The sequence below is a fragment of the Mustela nivalis genome, assembly GCF_964662115.1.
Source record: "Mustela nivalis genome assembly, chromosome: 1".
Lineage (NCBI taxonomy): Eukaryota > Metazoa > Chordata > Mammalia > Carnivora > Mustelidae > Mustela > Mustela nivalis.
In genome coordinates, this window is record NC_139020.1 from 200,321,256 (window position 1) to 200,337,774 (window position 16,519).

The 16,519-nt window shown below is 51.7% G+C and overlaps 1 protein-coding gene across 1 annotated transcript in view; it reads right to left on the reverse strand.

Annotated features, from left to right (window-relative positions):
* Positions 1-3,861: 3,861 nt before the first annotated feature.
* LIMD1 (LIM domain containing 1) overlaps positions 3,862-16,519 on the reverse strand; it is a 64,346-nt gene continuing 51,688 nt past the window's right edge. The window contains exons 3-8 of the mRNA XM_082705710.1: positions 15,809-15,876; positions 14,865-14,927; positions 10,263-10,393; positions 9,434-9,485; positions 8,820-8,888; positions 3,862-7,347 (exon numbers count right to left, since the gene is read on the reverse strand). Of these exons, the coding sequence (XP_082561836.1) occupies positions 7,210-7,347; positions 8,820-8,888; positions 9,434-9,485; positions 10,263-10,393; positions 14,865-14,927; positions 15,809-15,876 (521 nt within the window). The 3' untranslated portion in view covers positions 3,862-7,209. The remainder of the gene's footprint in view (positions 7,348-8,819; positions 8,889-9,433; positions 9,486-10,262; positions 10,394-14,864; positions 14,928-15,808; positions 15,877-16,519) is intronic.

A 16,519-nucleotide genomic window follows, 5' to 3' on the forward strand; every position in this document is an offset into this window, starting at 1 on the left:
ATATAATTTTTAATAAAATCTGCCAAGGGGCTTCCCATAGAAGTAATCCTAGCTGCGGATGAGGTTTTTGGCACCATATAAATGATCTCTGTTGCCCGATTTTATGTCCATGCTTCTATAGGGGAGTGTGGCTCCCAAATGTAGCTCTTACATACTTTTTTTTTTTTTAGATTTTATTTATTTATTTGGCAAAGAGAGAGACATCACAAGCAGGGGGAGCAGCAGGCAGAGAAAGAGCGGGAAGCAGGCTCCCTGCTGAGCAGAGAGTCTGACTCGGGTCTTGATCCCAGAATCCTAAGATCATGATCTGAGCAGGAAGGCGGAGGCTTAACCCACTGAGTCACTCTCTTGCATACTTTTGATCTGTTATGTCTGTTGGGGGGCTCCACCTTACTGCCAAGTCTCCAAATTGGGTGCATTTCCTCACTTGCTCTCTATCGCCTGCTGTGGGCCAGGTCCCATGGGCAACTCAGGGCCCACAGCCACCTGCCCTTGAGGGCTTGGGTCAGTTGGAGGGACGTGTGTATAACCCCAGTGATGCGAGTGCCTTAGGTAACCAGGGCTTCTCCTAAAAGTGTTAACATCTGCAGCTGCACCTTCTCCTGGACCAGACCACTGGCTTATTTCCCTCCTCTCCCCTTCCCCGACACCCCACTGCAGAGTATGGCCTATTATGATTTGTTTTTACACCCAGAATTCAAGGTTCAAGTCACTTTTATAGATGAAGCATTTCTGTTATCAATCCAGGGAAAATGTGAACCCCACTTCTAGCAATGCTTGAAGAAAATGCACTTAATAATCCCAGGACAGGGGCACCTGGGTGGCTCAGTGGGTTAAGCCGCTGCCTTCGGCTCGGGTCATGATCTCAGGGTCCTGGGATCGAGTCCCACGTCGGGCTCTCTGCTCAGCGGGGAGTCTGCTTCCTTCTCTCTCTCTGCCTGCCTCTCAGTGTACTTGTAATTTCTCTCTGTGAAATAAATAAATAAAATCTTAAAAAAAAAAAAAAAAAAAATAATCCCAGGACAGGGGCGCCTGGGTGGCTCAGTGGGTTAAGCCGCTGCCTTCGGCTCAGGTCATGATCTCAGGGTCCTGGGATCGAGTCCTGCATCGGGCTCTCTACTCAGCAGGGAGCCTGCTTCCTCCTCTCTCTCTCTCTCTGCCTGCCTCTCTGCCTACTTGTGATCTCTCTCTGTCAAATATATAAATAAAATCTTTAAAAAAAAATAATCCCAGGACATTCTTTCATTCCACCTTAAAAGTTTGTTGGACTCTATAGAAAGCCTGAGTAGTACTCCCCCACCAAGAAGTCTACAGACTAATCCCCAGAACCCGTGAATAGCTTATCCCACAAAGTAAAAGAGATTTCGCAGATGTGATTAAAGGGGCCCTGAGATGAGCCAGAGATTATCCTAGACCACGTGGGCGTGCCCAGTGTCATTGCATGGGTCCTCACGAGAAAGAAGCAGGAGGGGGAGAGAGAGAGAAGGTGTGACAACAGACTTCAGTGACAACGCCGTAAGCCAAGGAGCGTGGGTGGCCTCTAGAAGCTGAAAAACAGCAAGGGACAGATTCGCCCCTAGAGCCTGCAGAAAGAACTTTGGTTCTACTGACACCTTGATTCAAGCTTTAGAAAACCCATTTCTCCAGAATCATGGGGCGTGTGCAATTTTAAGCCACTAAATTTGGTTATTTGTCCCAGAAGCAATGAAAAACCAAGGGGCGCCTGGGTGGCTCAGTCGGTTAAGCATCTGCCTTCGGCTCAGGTCATGATCCCGGGGTCCTGCGATGGAGCCCTGCATCAGGATCTCTGCTCCGTGGGGAGTCTGCTTCTCCCTTTCCCTGCCCCCGGCTCGTGTTCTCTCTCTCAAATAAATAAATAAAATAAAATAAAATAAAATAAAATAAAAAGAAACCAATGCAGACGCCAGCAGAGAACAGCTGACAGGCGACAGGCTCCTCCCCACCTACCCGCCCATGAGTGTTTCAGGCTGAATGGCTCTAACAAGACAGCCTGGGATAGGTTTACCGGGTCCTCGATGCTCAGAGAGTAACTTTATTCTTCTGTGGCTCAGTTGCCTTGTCCATAAGCTAAAGGATTATAAAGAATATGGTCCTTAGAATAGCACCTAGTACATGCTGACCCCACAATGAATGTCAGCTACACCTGTTGTTACCGCTTTAATCACAGAACTTAAGACCAAATCAGATTTCCTCACTGTTTCAGACCCAAATGGCCCATTTGGGGTCATGGCTGGTTGGTGGCTGTTCCTGACTGTGCCATCTCCACCCAGGACCAGGTTCAGGGATGTCATGTGGATTGCCTGAAATTGGCCATGAGGGGAATATTCACATTACAGAAACCAGCAAGCACCACAAAGCAGAGCCTCGTGCCCACCGCCCACCCCAAAACCGGGCCACCAGCACACCCTGGCCCAGGCCACCTTTCTCCCAGACTATGTAGTTTCATCCCGTACGGAATCAGGGTCACAGGAAAACTGATTTATGAAATCAGTACATGTGCTCTTTTACCATATAAAGAGGTTTTATTTTCCAGTCAGACACCCACCTCCACCCTGTCAGTATCCTTGTGCTCAACTTTCCTGCATCCCTGGCAGCCACGAGAACTAACCTGAAGCCCGCAGCAGCCCATGGACTGAGCAATGGAAGGTGAGGGAGTGCCTGGACCCCTCTGCCACCCCAGAGGGTGGAAGCAAGCCCTCATCTCTGGGACTCTGATCAGAAACTCATTAGAAAAAACTACATACACGAAAGGAGAAAGAACAACTACCCCTGCCTTACAACCTCCTGTCTCGATGTTAAGAACCCAGAGGCAGGAACTGCCGATTCTTGGAAGATGATTCTCCAAGGGTCACTCACGTTCCTGCACATCCCATGAGCTGGACCGCCTTACTTCCAGACGGTCTAGCATGCTGGTGTGGTGAACGGTCTCGGGCTGCAGACAAAGAGCCTCTCTCTGGAGCAACACTCAGGCAGGCTTACCCGTCATTGTAAGACAGAGGTTCCCGGGTACCTGGGTGGCTCAGTTGGTTAAGCCACTGCCTCTGGCTCAGGTCGTGATCCCAGACTCCCGGGATGTAGTCTAGCACCAGGCTCCCAGCTCTGCGGGGAGTCTGCTTCTCCCTCTGACCTTCTTCCCTCTCATCTCTCTTTCACTATTTCTCTCTCTCAAATAAATAAAATCTTAAAAAAAAAAAAAAAAAAAAAAAGATGGAGGTTCCCTAAGTTGGGGTGACCTCTTGTGGCTGCATTGGCAGGTACCACCTGGCCCTCTTCCTGGAGCCTTGGACGGAAGACAGGTCAGGGAGTCAGTGTAAATGCTGATTAAAACCACAAATGCTATAAAAATCTTAAAAAAAAAAAAAAAAAAGGAGAGGGGCGCCTATGTGGCTCAGTTGGTTAAGGGACTGCCTTCAACTCAGGTCATGATCCTGGAGTCCCGGGATCGAGTCCCATATCAGGCTCCCTGATGAGCAGGGAGTCTGCTTCTCCTGCTGACCTCTCTCCTCATGCTCTCTCTCATTAAGAAATAAAATCTTTTTAAAAAGCCAAAAACCCACAAATGCTGATAAAATGCTGATGAAATGCTCCTGCTGGTGCTGCATTCACCTGTCCTTTGTCTCTGACCTAGGAGTCCACCATCCACAAAACCATGGCATGCTAACTTATTAGCTGGCAGGGAGGGTAAAATCTGGGACCTTTCATAGTTTTGACACCCACGTGTTCCCTTAAGGATCCAGAGCTCTAAAAGAAGACCAAATCCAGTTAGCAAAAAATGCTGTCTGCTTACTTACACACACACACACACACACACACACACACAAGAAAACCCAAAAAGCATCATCGTGTTGGAAAGCACTTTAATCGTCTACAAATTGATGCAGTTTATTGGCATGATATTTTGAATAATTTTATAATAACAGTACAATTCTGAGTAATTTTGTAGTAACAATATTTGGAAGAATTTTACAGGAACAGTATGATTTTGAATAATTTGTATAGGAAAAGAAGAGATACAGAGGAAAACAAATTTCCCTGCATGGTGAGCTTTTCACACACTATACGGAAATTTCCCACATCTATCCAGTTCCGACTCAGAACGATAGCTAAGATATTTTATTTATTGTATTCTATTCCTTTTAAGACTGACTTCAAATAACCGGAAACGAGAACTGACTCCTGGCATGTAGGAGACTGCAAAGAACTCGGGTTTCCTGGCAGACAGAGTTGGAACAAGAGCATCCCACAACAAGGCTGGTGTGGGGTCAAGTCCTGCACACGTGGTTGGTGGTCTCACCCTTGGACTTGGCTGAAAGAGGCTCTCACTTGAGCACCGATCACGGAGAAGTGGGAAGTCCTGTTGCCATGTCTGGGCGATGACCCAGACAGGATGTAATGCCCTTCCACGGTGGGAGGTGAACGTGTCACTCTTCCCCCAGCGGCAGTGGGAGAACATCAGAGAGAGAGAAGGGCAGGCCAAGCCGGGGGTGGGGAGGGTGGGGAACTGTGGGCCAACTGAGGTGGGAAGAGAAGGCGGGAGGCTGGCCTTGGGGTCTGCCATCAGACCTTAATTCTCCTTGTTTATCTAAAGTCCAAGAGCTATCTAGGGAACTCAGGAAGGGCTATCCGCTTTACCTTTTAAAATAAACAAATTCATCCTGTTCTACGGGGTTCTTGTGTATCCTTCCTAGGAGCCTATAAATACAACCCCATTACAATTCTGTTAGGCTTACAGCTTCCAGAATGTCTAAGATACCACGCAGGTGAACTTCTCCTCGTGGCTTTAGCCCCACAGCCCGAGAAACAGAACAGGCAGGAGATTACTATAGCTCACCACTCTAATTTCTCGGGCTTCTGTAAATTCTCTTATTGTTTTTTCCTTAAACAGTAGAAAACACCATGGGTGCTGATCTCTGAATCACTTCTACCAAGGCCACTTAAAAGGTATCATTTAAAAAATTAATCACAGATATTTTTAAAAACTATTTAGTTATCCAATTTGCAAACAAATCACAGCTGCTCTCAGGCAATTTTCTGCACTTTTGCTGGATTTGCAAGTGAAGCCAAGGTGTGACAGCAAGGCCAGAAACGTTCCTAGGTTGGCAGAGCCAAGTGATGACGGCCCCCCAATCTGGCCAGAGCCGAGCTGGCAACTCTGGGAAGAGAAGGGTTCAGCCCCAGGGTTCATTCCCCCAGGTCCATGCATCCACGGGCTTCTGGAGGCTTGGCCTGTGCCACGGAATCAATGAAAGCCTACGGCCTGGGCTGAAGTGACATCAGGCCATCTAACGGACTGAATTTAAGAATAGCAGGAGGCAACGCATGGGGCCGATCCTGTGCCGTCTTAGAGCAGCTGCTACCAAACGAATGAAAATGCAGCCTCAAGCTGGGATCCCGGCGCGCTGACAAGCCTGTGAGTCCCATGTGCCTTGGGCTCCACCACCCGCCCTCCGCGGCCCCCGCGGCCCTGGGGGTGAGGTGAGGTGGCGAAGGGCAGACGCCGGCGGGTGGTCCCAGGCCGCTGTAGCGCTGAGTCGGCCCCTGCGCTCCAGCAGGCCTCCCCAAGGGCTGAGAGGGCAAATGCCAGCCAGCCTTTTTTATTTTTTTACACCACCTTTTCACCGAAATACTGGGGATAGGGACGTCTGGGCTCGGGAGTGTGTGACACGCAGGGCCAATTGTGCTTCCTGAGTACACAGGTGGCCTGGAACTCTTGCGTGGCCCTCCCACTCCCCAGGGCACCAGCCCGATGAACTGCATCCGGGCAATAACCCCCCCAGTCGAGCTGACCCACTGCCAGCCAACCTTTAGTTGAGATGCCCGTGCCCTAAAGCGGCCGGCGTCTGGCCCACGTGGACACAGAGACTCGGCAAGCCCCCGCGGAGGCGTGTGAGGTCAGTGCCATGGCCGAGTGCCTCCTTAGCTGCGGTTTGGTGAAGCTCTTATCTGTGAGGTATTCTGTGTGTGGGGAAGACTGAGAGTGGGGTGGGGCGGAGAGACGATGACAAACAAGGAGAAACACCAGACAAGAGCAGGGTACCTTATATGGGTCTCGTCCCACGTCACGCCTGTGCCAAGAACTGGGTGAGGGAGAGATGCGTGAGGTGAACACACTCATCTATCCTGAGGCACCCCCTTCCCGGGCTGCTCAGAGAGCTCACCCACACACTAACTCTCCCCGTGGGGAAGTGGGGGGGGCTAGCTCTCAGCGGGGGGGGGGGGGGCAGGACGGCCCAAACCCCATGTCCCCACGTTGGGGGGATCCTGAGACCTGCCTTTGTGGAAGCGACTCCGGAGTCACAGACTCTCAAGAGCTCCAGAAAGAAACAGGGCCAGCAGCTGGGCAAAGGAGGCCTGGTGCCCGCACCAAGTCCTTGTCCCAAAGCACACTTGGCTAGAACAGGGCAAATCTCCATCGGGCTCCCAGCTGCCTTTAAGGGACTGAAGATCTGCAGGGCCGCACCAAACGCGGTCAGTGTACCAGGAGGAAACCCTGCCTGGCTCATTCATTTCAAACCTTGGCTCTGGTTTAGCCACCAAATCCTCCCCAAGATACAGGGCATGCGCTAGAGCTTCCCTCTTGCCGTAATGCAATGAAGTGTGCAGCCAGCCGACAGGAGAACTGAGTCTCTGGGGTGGAAGGAAGTCTTAAATAATGCACTCTGTGTGTGTGTGTGTGTGTGTGTGTGTGTGTGTGTGTATGCGCACATGTGTCTGGGCACAGCCTTAAATCACGTTGTGTACGTGTCCGTGGTGGGGTAGTGTCCGGGTGTGGGTGTTTTCCCTACGGACAGGAAAAGGCTGAACGTATTGGCCACTGAGGTCTCTCTTGAGAGGATATTGTGAAACACGCTCAGGGCGACCCTTTCCTTCCGAGAGGGGCTGGAGGGTGGGTGCCTCTGTGGCACGGATGCGATCCTGTCACACGCCACACGCGGCTGGAGTCTCTTCCTGAGTAATGTGACGAGGGCGTGGCGGTGGCGAAAGGCACTTAGAAAATACACACGCCAGACAGGCAGGGCTCCGCTCCCTGGTTCGAGGAAAGGCACCGGCGGCAGCATCTATGCAGAAACTTACTTGCCTAAGCCCTCTCCCCCCCACCCCACCCCACCCCGGGGGGCCGCTGGAAGTCACAGGCAGATGTCGGTGCTCTGCTGCGCTTCTCCACGGCAGGTCCGCGAGAGGCTCCAGCTAGAAGCGCGGCTGGTGAAGAGCTGCAGACGCGGGGCTCTGCTCCAGCCTCTTGACATGGCAGGAGTGACAGAACAGGTGGTCCTCCAGCGGGTAGCAGCGGTGACCGTCTTCGTCATTGAGCTCCAGACCGCAGTCCTGGGGGGAGGCAAAAAGGTCCAGCAGTGGCAGAACAGCACAGAAGGGTGGCAAGACTGACCCGAAGGCCGACGGCCCTGGGACCAGCAGAGCGGGCTGTGTGGGCAGCACAGGCCGGCGCGGAACCCAACCGTTGGCTGAGTGAAAGTGTGACACGTCCTCAACATGCACTTGAACTGGGGCTGGTTGGAACGGAAGTGGGATGTTGGTGGATACATACTCTGTCCTTCCGAGACTTACAGCAAAAGAATGAATGTAAGACCGCTCATGGGAAGTCCCTCATACTGGTTACGTATTGAAATAACACTGGAGGGGTGCCTGGGTGGCTCAGTCAGTTAAGCGGCTGCCTCCGGCTCAGGACATGATCTCAGGGTCCTGGGATGGAGCCCCATGTCAGGCTCCCTGCTCAATGGAGAGACTGCTTCTCCCTCTCCCTCTGCCCCTCTCCCCTGCTCACACTCTGTCTCTCTCTCAAATAAGTAAAATGAGATAAAAATCTTAAAAGAGAGAGAAAGAAAGGAAGGAAGGAAGGAAGGAAGAAGAAAGAAAGAAAGAAAAAAAAAGAAAGGGAAAGAACACTGGATATATGGGTTGGATAAAATACTGTAAGAATGGATCCTATTTCTTTATACTTTTTTATTAATGTGACTACTAGAAAACAAAAGGACACCTGTGACTTGAACCCATGGCTCTTGGGTTTCTATGGGACAGCGCTGCCCCAAAGGCAGAGAAAGAGCTGTTGTGGGCAAATGGCCCCATCCCCTTTTTCTCCAGAGCCTAGGGTACCCCCTAACTCTTCACAGCTGGCAGTGAGCTCAAGCCTCCCACCCTCGCCCCAACCCCTCTCCCATTCACCCCACCCACAGCGTCACAAAAATAAATCTAGTCTCCTTCCGTGGGAGAATCCACTTAATTCTGGCTGAAACCCCATGGGCACTTAAAGTGTGTGCACCCTTCACAAGGGCTGGGGAGGGGTGACCCCAGGCCTGCCTGACAGCCAATGAGGCACCCAGGATTCCTTCAGCCTGGGCACAACACCAGGTAAAGAGGGGGCAGATAGGCCCCTCCACCTTCACCCCACCCATGCCTGTTTCCAAGGAGGGATGGATTTCTTTATGATTTCTGGGCTCAAAAGAGGGCTCTTGGCAGATAGAACAGCCTACAGGCTGGAGGGGAGGGATTTGTTCCCCAGATCACACAGCTGCCTGACAACGTGGCATGGGAAACCCGTGCTCCCCACAAGCCTCCCACGCCCCAGCCTCAGGGAGGCAGTTAACCAGTGTGGAGGAAACAGTGACCACCTTTATGCCCCAGACATCTGCGTGTCCTCCAACCTCCCCTACAAGGCAGGCTTCACCCCTTGACCTAGAGGGCAGCCCTTGACTACGCCTTGCTGACCATCTCAGGCCCCAGTCACCCCAGGGATGCGATCCTCTCGTACTTTTGGGTGTCTGGGCAAGGGAGGGGCCTACCTCACAGTGGTAGCACTCCACATGGTAGTCTCTGTCCATGGACACGACGCGGATGGTCTCATCTGAGCCCTGGACAGAATGAAAGGAAGAACAAGAGGCCAGTTGGGGGACCCATTGGGCTCCTCATGCCACGGATGCAGGGGGTTTCTGAGGTAGCAAGTGGATGACCTCAGAAAAGCTTAAATCCACCGTGAAGTCCCACAGCGGTTGGAAGGAGGACACCTTTAACTGATGAGAAGGGAAGTAAGATGGACAGCAGTCCTACCTTCTAGAATGTCAGAGTCAACACTGATAAAAAAACCTCTTCCGTGGAGAGTAATTTTTTTTTTTTTAAATGAATGAAAGGCAAACTTTCTGCTCATCTTCTCATCTGGAAGCCACTAGCATGTCAGGGAGTATGACCCGATTATAGGGCTAAATAGGGCGCATGAAGGGCTCTGGGCTAGGGAAGCCCGCCAAGAAGAGAGGGGCTTCTTGTGAGGACACTCTTAATGTGAGATTTTAGGACGATATTTTTCAAAGGCACAAGGACAGGACACAGATCTTGTAGAAGACCTCGGGGAGGTATTCATGCCATGGAAGACGCCAAGAACAGGTCTGAAAAAGCATCTTACCTCCGGTGGAAGGATGGGAAGCCCGCACGCTGCACACTTGGGGGCCAGCACTCTGCCGGGAGAAGCGAAGAGGCGGTAAAAGGAGTATGGTGCTGTTCCTGGGAGGCAAGCCCTGGAGCCCCCACTGAGCCTTCCTCACAGCTGGCCTGCCTGTCCCCGGGGTACCGGGGTGGCTTAGTCGGCGAACATCTGCCTGAGGCTCAGGTCATGATCCTGGGGTCCTGGGTTCAAGTCCTGCATCCGGCTCTCTGCTCAGCGGGGAGTCGGCGTCTCCCTCTGCCCCTCCCCCTGCTTATGCACATGCTCTCTCTCTCTCTCTCTCTCTTTCTCTCTCTCAAATAAATAAAATCTTTATTTTAAAAAAACCAGTTTGGCTCATTCTCTGGGAGGTGTTTCAGTAGCACTTTGAGATTATCGCCCAGCGGTAACAAGCCTGGCTGGTCCCCTCTCACTCTACTGGGGATGGAGACTAACCTGTTCGCTCCCCTCGTTCACCCAGCACAGGCCCAGGCAGATGGAGGTTCGCGGCCGCCAGCCCTGTCTCTGCCTTAGGAACTTAGGTCAAGCCAGAGCCACCAGGCTTGGCAGAGGCCTCCTGAGGCCTAGCCGGGAATCTGATGCTAGGGATCCAGAGTCTGATTTTTCAGGAAACATGATTCTGTTACCAGTTCCTGCCTGCACGGGCGTCCCCTGACCTCCCGAGGGCCCCGCTACACCCTTTGCCGGACTGTGGACTCAGGGTTCAAGCAGAGCCTGCGGGTGAACCCCAGCAGGTGTCCCCCCCTTCACTCAGCGAGATCAACGCCGCCCGCGCCCCGCCCCTCCTTACTTGTGGTAATCTCGGACACAGTAGATCTTGTTCTCGGAGTCCACGGTGAAGGGCACCCCGTCCAAACACTCGTTACAGATGACGCAGCGGAAGCAGCCGGGGTGGTAGGACTTCCCGAGGGCCTGAAGGATCTGGGGGCAGAAAGGAAGAGGCCAGGGCTCAGGGGCGGTTACGGGGACAGGTTGGACGGCGTAAAGGAGGGGAACAGGCCAGGCAGAGGGACCCCCTGCGTGGTCACACCACGTGGCGCACACTCGTCCCCGTTTCCCTTGGACCGAGGTCAAGAGAGGGCGTGGTGGGAACGGCAAATCTAGGTAAATGTGTCAACAGGAGGGAGCCAAACGGGACCCTTCCCCTGGACATCAGCCTCCCGAAGAAGAGAATCTGGAAGGCTCTCCGGCAGATCCTCGCAAGAAAATGGTGAGAAGCAGGCAGGGCGGCGCCAGGCTCCGTCCCAGCTTTAGGAAGCGTCTGGTCCACGGAAGGATTAAAGTTAATTCCACATGGAAATGGCGGAGCTCAGAAAACCTCTTAAGTTCTGCCTCCCAGATGTCTCCTCCTAAGCAGCTTTCTCTCCGCAGCAGCTCAGTTTGATAATCCGGACACTGTGATTCAAACGCTGATTATTTCAAATCCAAGCATTAGCAAAGCTTCTTTGTTACTGTTATCGGGTTTTGTTTTTAAGATTTATTTATGTGAGAGAAAGCAACCCCATGCTCACGCACAGCGGGAGGGGCAGAGCGAGAACATCCCCAGGCGGCCTCCCCCCTGCCAAGCGCGGAACCCTATGTGGGGCTCGATCCCAGGACCTCAATATCACGACCTGAGCAGAAATCAGGGGTCAGACACTTGACCAGCTGAGTCACTCAGGTACCCTGTTGCTGTTGTTTTTACACACAAAGTGGAGAAGTCCCACAAACCTTCTTCATCTTAGTGTCAGGTTGTGATGCCTGGAGAGGTAAGAAGCTGTCCTGGAACCAGGACAGAACCCAAGACATGCAGGGTAGGGGAGAGAAGATACTCGAGAAACATCTTTGGTGACATCAGCGAGTGACCAACTACCTCCCTGCAGAACGGAACTGCCTACCTCCAACCTGCTTGCTAGGTGACGTCACACTGGTTTCCTATTAAATCAGTGCCTCTCAAAGTGTGGTCCCCAGACCTGCAGGATCAGCATCACCTGGGAGCTTGTTTAAAAATGTGCATTCTTGGGCCCCATCCCCGATCTCCAGAATCGGAAGTGCTAGGGTCAAGGCCAGTGGTTGGTGTCTTCAAAAAAATGATTCCAGGGCATGCTAAAATTGCAGAACCACCAGTCTGAGTTTGTGCCAGTGCATGGGACACCTGCAGGAAAGGTGTGGGCCTGCCAGTGCCCGAGGCCTGCTTCCCCCCAAGGCCAATGCCACACGTCACATGCAGCAGCCACGGAGGCAAGCTGGCGGCTTCATGTGCTCTCCCAGCTTCCTCTGAGGACTCAGCTCTCCAGCTTCCTCGCTCCCTCGGGTGCGTCACTAACCTGTGAGGCCCTCTTGCTCTGCAGTCAGCTGCCAAAATGGGGCAAACGACCTGCTGGGCTTCCAAAGTCCACGTGGCAATGTGGACCTCGGAACGCATTTTGCTCCCCAGCAAACGCCATGTTGGCAGAAGAGACCCTGAAATGAACTTCACCCACAGTGTGCCTACGGCATGGCAGGACACTGAGGCCATTTTGCCACATGCTGACTCCCTGCGATAATTCTTTTTCATGTGGGGAAAATGCCCGGTTTCAACCTGTGCGCTCAGAACATTCCCCTGTACTAACCGGGGAGGTGGGGGGACACAGCTAATTTGTATGAAGAACTGGACCACTGCCTGCTTTTCTTGGAGAACCAAGAATGGTGCCTGTGGGAGATCTTTTCCTGCAGTATAAAAAATTCTTGGCAGCAGTTAAGGGTTCTTAAGGGTGTCACTACCAGACAGACGCTTGCTCAAAGTTTTCCAGTCCTAGGGGAGACCCGCAAGAATCCAGGTTCAACTCGGCATTATCCTCGTGGGCTAGAGATGGTCTCCAAAGCTTCATTCCTTCCCTTTCCGCCATGAGAGGCTGGTCCTCACTTCAAGAAGTGGAGGACAGTCACCCCCTCACCGCTCTGCTGGGTACTGAGAGCGGCCTTGTGATCCTCTGTGATCGACAGAATGGGGACGAAATGATGTGGGGAGATTCTCTAGTCAAAGACTTAGGAGTCTGGCAGCCTCCCTCCCTCTTTTGCTGTAGGAAGTTCAAGGTAGACGACTGAATGGGATCCCTGGTCACAGGGAGAAGGGCCTGGGAGGGAGAGGCCATCGTGGGCACTCAACTGGGACACCAGCCGAAAACCGCTGCATAGGAGACCCCAGACAATGTCACGCGGAACAGAAGAATCATCCCACTGACTCGTGACCGACAGAGTTCCACGAATCACCATAAAGAAGTCACAGCTGTTTTAAACGACTATGTCTTGGGCGGTGATGTACCATGAAGCAGGAGGTGACTGAACTACCATGAGGCCCCAAGTAGGCTTAGGATACCTGGAAATAAAAATAGCGTATAATCGTGTTTGGACATTTGGACACTTTGGACTCGTATGCAGTGGGTTTGTCAGAAGGACTCTTAAATTGAGGACCAGTTCCGCTAAAGAACTGGATGCCTGTGGAGTCTGCCTGGCGTCTGCGGAAGGTACGGGTGAGGGGGTGTGGCTCCTGCCTGCCTTGCCTGGGGGGGTGTGAGGAGGCCTTGGTTGCCAGTGAGGACTCTGCCCACCCGGGGCTAAGCTCCACCAGGGTGTATCCAGGAGTGGACAACAGCAGGTTCTCCTCATGAACAGGGCAGGCTCCAATTCGCTGCTGTTTCACACACATTAGCAAGAAACCAGCGGAAATGAGTGTTGATGTCCAGCAACGATACTCATAGCAGCTTTATTCCTAGATAGCCTCAAACTGGCAACCGCCCAAATCCCCAGCAGCAGAACAGCAGATACAGAAACTGCTCTCACTGTCCAGCAGAAGTCTACCCAGCAATGAAAATAAACCAACTACGGACGCAAGCCACAACATGGATGAACTTCAAGAATGCTTGCTAGGGGTGCCTGGGTGCCTCAGTTGGTTAAGCATCTGACTCTCAACTTTGGCTCAGGTCATGATCTCAGGGTTGTGAGTTTGAGCCCCACACGGGGTTCCACATTGGGCATGGAGCCTGCTTAAGATTCTCTCTCCCTCTCCGGCTGCCCCTGCCCGCCCCCTCAAAAAAACTACAAAGGGGCTCCTGGGTGGCTCAGTCAGTTAAGTGTCTGCCTGTGGCTCAGTTCATGATCTCAGGGTCCTCAGATCGAGCCCCACGTTAGGCTCCCTGCTTCTCCCTCTCCCTCTGTCGCTTCCCCTGCTTGTTTGCTCTCTCTCTTTCTCTGCCAAATAAATACACAAAATATTTAAACAACAGCAACAACATTTTCTAAGTGAGAAAAGACAGACTCAAAGGACTCTATGCTATATCATTCCATTTATATGCAGTTCCAGGACCAGCAAAACCAACAGGGGCAATAGAGCTCAGAATAGAGAGTACCTTTGGAGGAGGGGTTCCGGACGGGGAGGAAGACAAGAAGGAAGTTTCTGGGGTGTGGCATATGGGAAATATCCACACTTTGACCTGGGTGGGGTTACATATGTGCGTATGCAAAACTTCATTCACTTGTACACTTAAGATGTACATCCTTTACTCTAGGAGTTGTTTCTCAATTTAAAAAGGTGAAAGAAAAAAAATAGCAATGATTAACAATTCCCTTCTTCAGAATGGAATTAATGGGTCAGCTTAGAGAGGAATTTTATTTCTTTCCAACTAAAAGAATATTATATAATAATTTTCCTTGACCAGTTTATTGAAGAAACTCTTGAGGCCTGATCTCCAATGGTGAACAGTTTGATCCCTGAGACAGACTAAGTATTCAGCATTTGTTAACCTTACAACCTTACCCTATAAGGAGGCCAGGAAAGAAACACTGTCCCCACTGAAGAGATAAAGATACTGAGGCCCAAGACAAGCTCAAAGGGCTAGTGGCGGAGTGAGGAACAGGATGTATAAAACTTGCTCCTTGTTCGGGTGTCTCAGAACTAACGACGGGCCGGCGTCTTAGGAACGGATCATCTTAAGAACGGATGGAGTCAGGCAGAACACGGGGCACCGACAACTCTGTTTATCTGACTTTTCGTACCGAACTCCAAAGGTGATGATGTTTGGGATTTGGCATCTCACCTGGGACACCACGGGGACACAGAAAATCAGAGGGAGGCCGGTGTGACCCAACCCCCCCAGAGAAACGAGCATCATCAGAAACACAAACCCCCCCAGAGAAACGAGCATCATCAGAAACACAACACTGTGTGAACTACATGATTAAAGATGCTAACGCCAGTAAAAGCCAACAATATGGCTTCTTGTAGAGCAAGCAGCAGCCTTACGCAGGTCTTCTCTTAATAAAACCAGATGCAACCACAAATCAAGTTAGGAAACACAGTTTTCCACAGTTTCTATTTCTGTGACTGCCTCCCCCTCCCGCCATGCCGTCATCTCGTTCCGATGACCCTACTCACCATGTCCATGATTAGATGCCCACAAAGAAAACACCTGTCAGCAGACTGCTGGAACCCAGAGTACTACAGAGGAAAAAGAAAAGAAAGTTAAAGCCAGGCAGCCACGTGCCCACCAGTCACAAGGATGACAAGGAACTTAACAGAAAGAAGTGTCACTCTATACAGAAATCTGTTGTTTCCTAGAGGACAACACAGTTGTGTGATGAATCATAGAACAACTTCTGCCACGAAGCCATTACACATACCAATACCACTCACCCGAACAAGAGCCGCATCTGGGCACCCACAACATGCCGGGCTCTGTGTAAGAGGCTGTGCATAGAGAGGCTTTAGCCTCTAAGCCAGTGGTTCTCAAAGAGGAGTTCCCTGACATGACCTGGGAACTTGTAGGAAATGCAAATTCTTGGGGCGCCTGGGTGGCTCAGTGGGTTAAGCCTCTGCCTTGGGCTCAGGTCATGATCACAGGGTCCTGGGATCGAGCCCCACATCTGGCTCTCAGCTCGGCAGGGAGACTGCTTCCCCCCCTCTCTCTCTTTGCCTGCCTCTCTGCCTACTTGTGATCTTTGTCTGCCAAATAAACAAATAAATAAAATCTTTAAAAAAAAAAAAAAGAAATACAAATTCTTGGGCTCCACCCAAAACTGAACCCCAGTCTGGAGGTTCAAGAGAGCGGTGGGGTAGGCAAATGGGCAGAACACAAGAGGACAGGCCAAGTGACCCTCAAGTCCCTTCCCAGTACATAATTCTGCGGCTTGTCATTTGCTTCGGGAACAAGGGCCACCCAGGGCATCTACTGAGGGAAAGTCAGGACCCCCTTCTCTGGCTGCGCTCAGCTTCCCTGCTGGCACCGGGGATCACAGACAGAAACCACCCTCTTCTGCCTGGCCCCTGCCCCTGATTCTGTTCAGAACTTCGAGCAGGGGAGGTCAGGGTAACACACTCACCAGGAAGTCTTCCTCACAAAACACCTTGCCGTTGACAAAATAAAAGGCTTTTCCTCTCAGCTTCCGGCCTAAGGGAAAAACACAAAGGCAGAATGAAAAGAAGATGATGTGTGTGGTTTGAAAAAAGGAGAAAAAAAAGGCAAAGTGTGTTTAAATAGAAACAAACATGCACAAGATGCCAAGTGTCCCTAGGGGTGTGTGTGGTTACAGAAAGCTGCTGGCCGCCCCTGGCTCTGGGCCGGTGGAGGTGGGACGGCCGGGCCCCTGGCAGGTGGGTGTGGCCGGGGACACCAGCGCTGCCTTGGGAATCATCCTACGCCCCCTTCTCCCACTTCCTCTCCACTGAGAAAGAGCCCACTGAGACATCTGGTGGGAAAGGGAAGGGGTGGGGTGGGCTGGGGTGCAGGGCAACAGTTTCGTGTGAGCTGTTTCCCACAGGTGTTTGGGATGTTACCGTTGACGTGTGCTCCAGGGGACACTGGTGACAGCCTATCAGGAAAGTCCTAGAAATTGGTCAACTTTATTTCCTTTATTTTCATGTCTCTTTCCATCTCAACTATACAGAAAATACATATTGTTGGACAGATAATGATTTTTCTTATTTTCCCCTGATCTAAACGGGGTGAGGAAGGGTGGGAAAAATTCAAAGCACCCCCCGCTGCTTAGGTGTAACTTTCGTTTCCATAAAGCTAGGACACTGGCAAGACTACA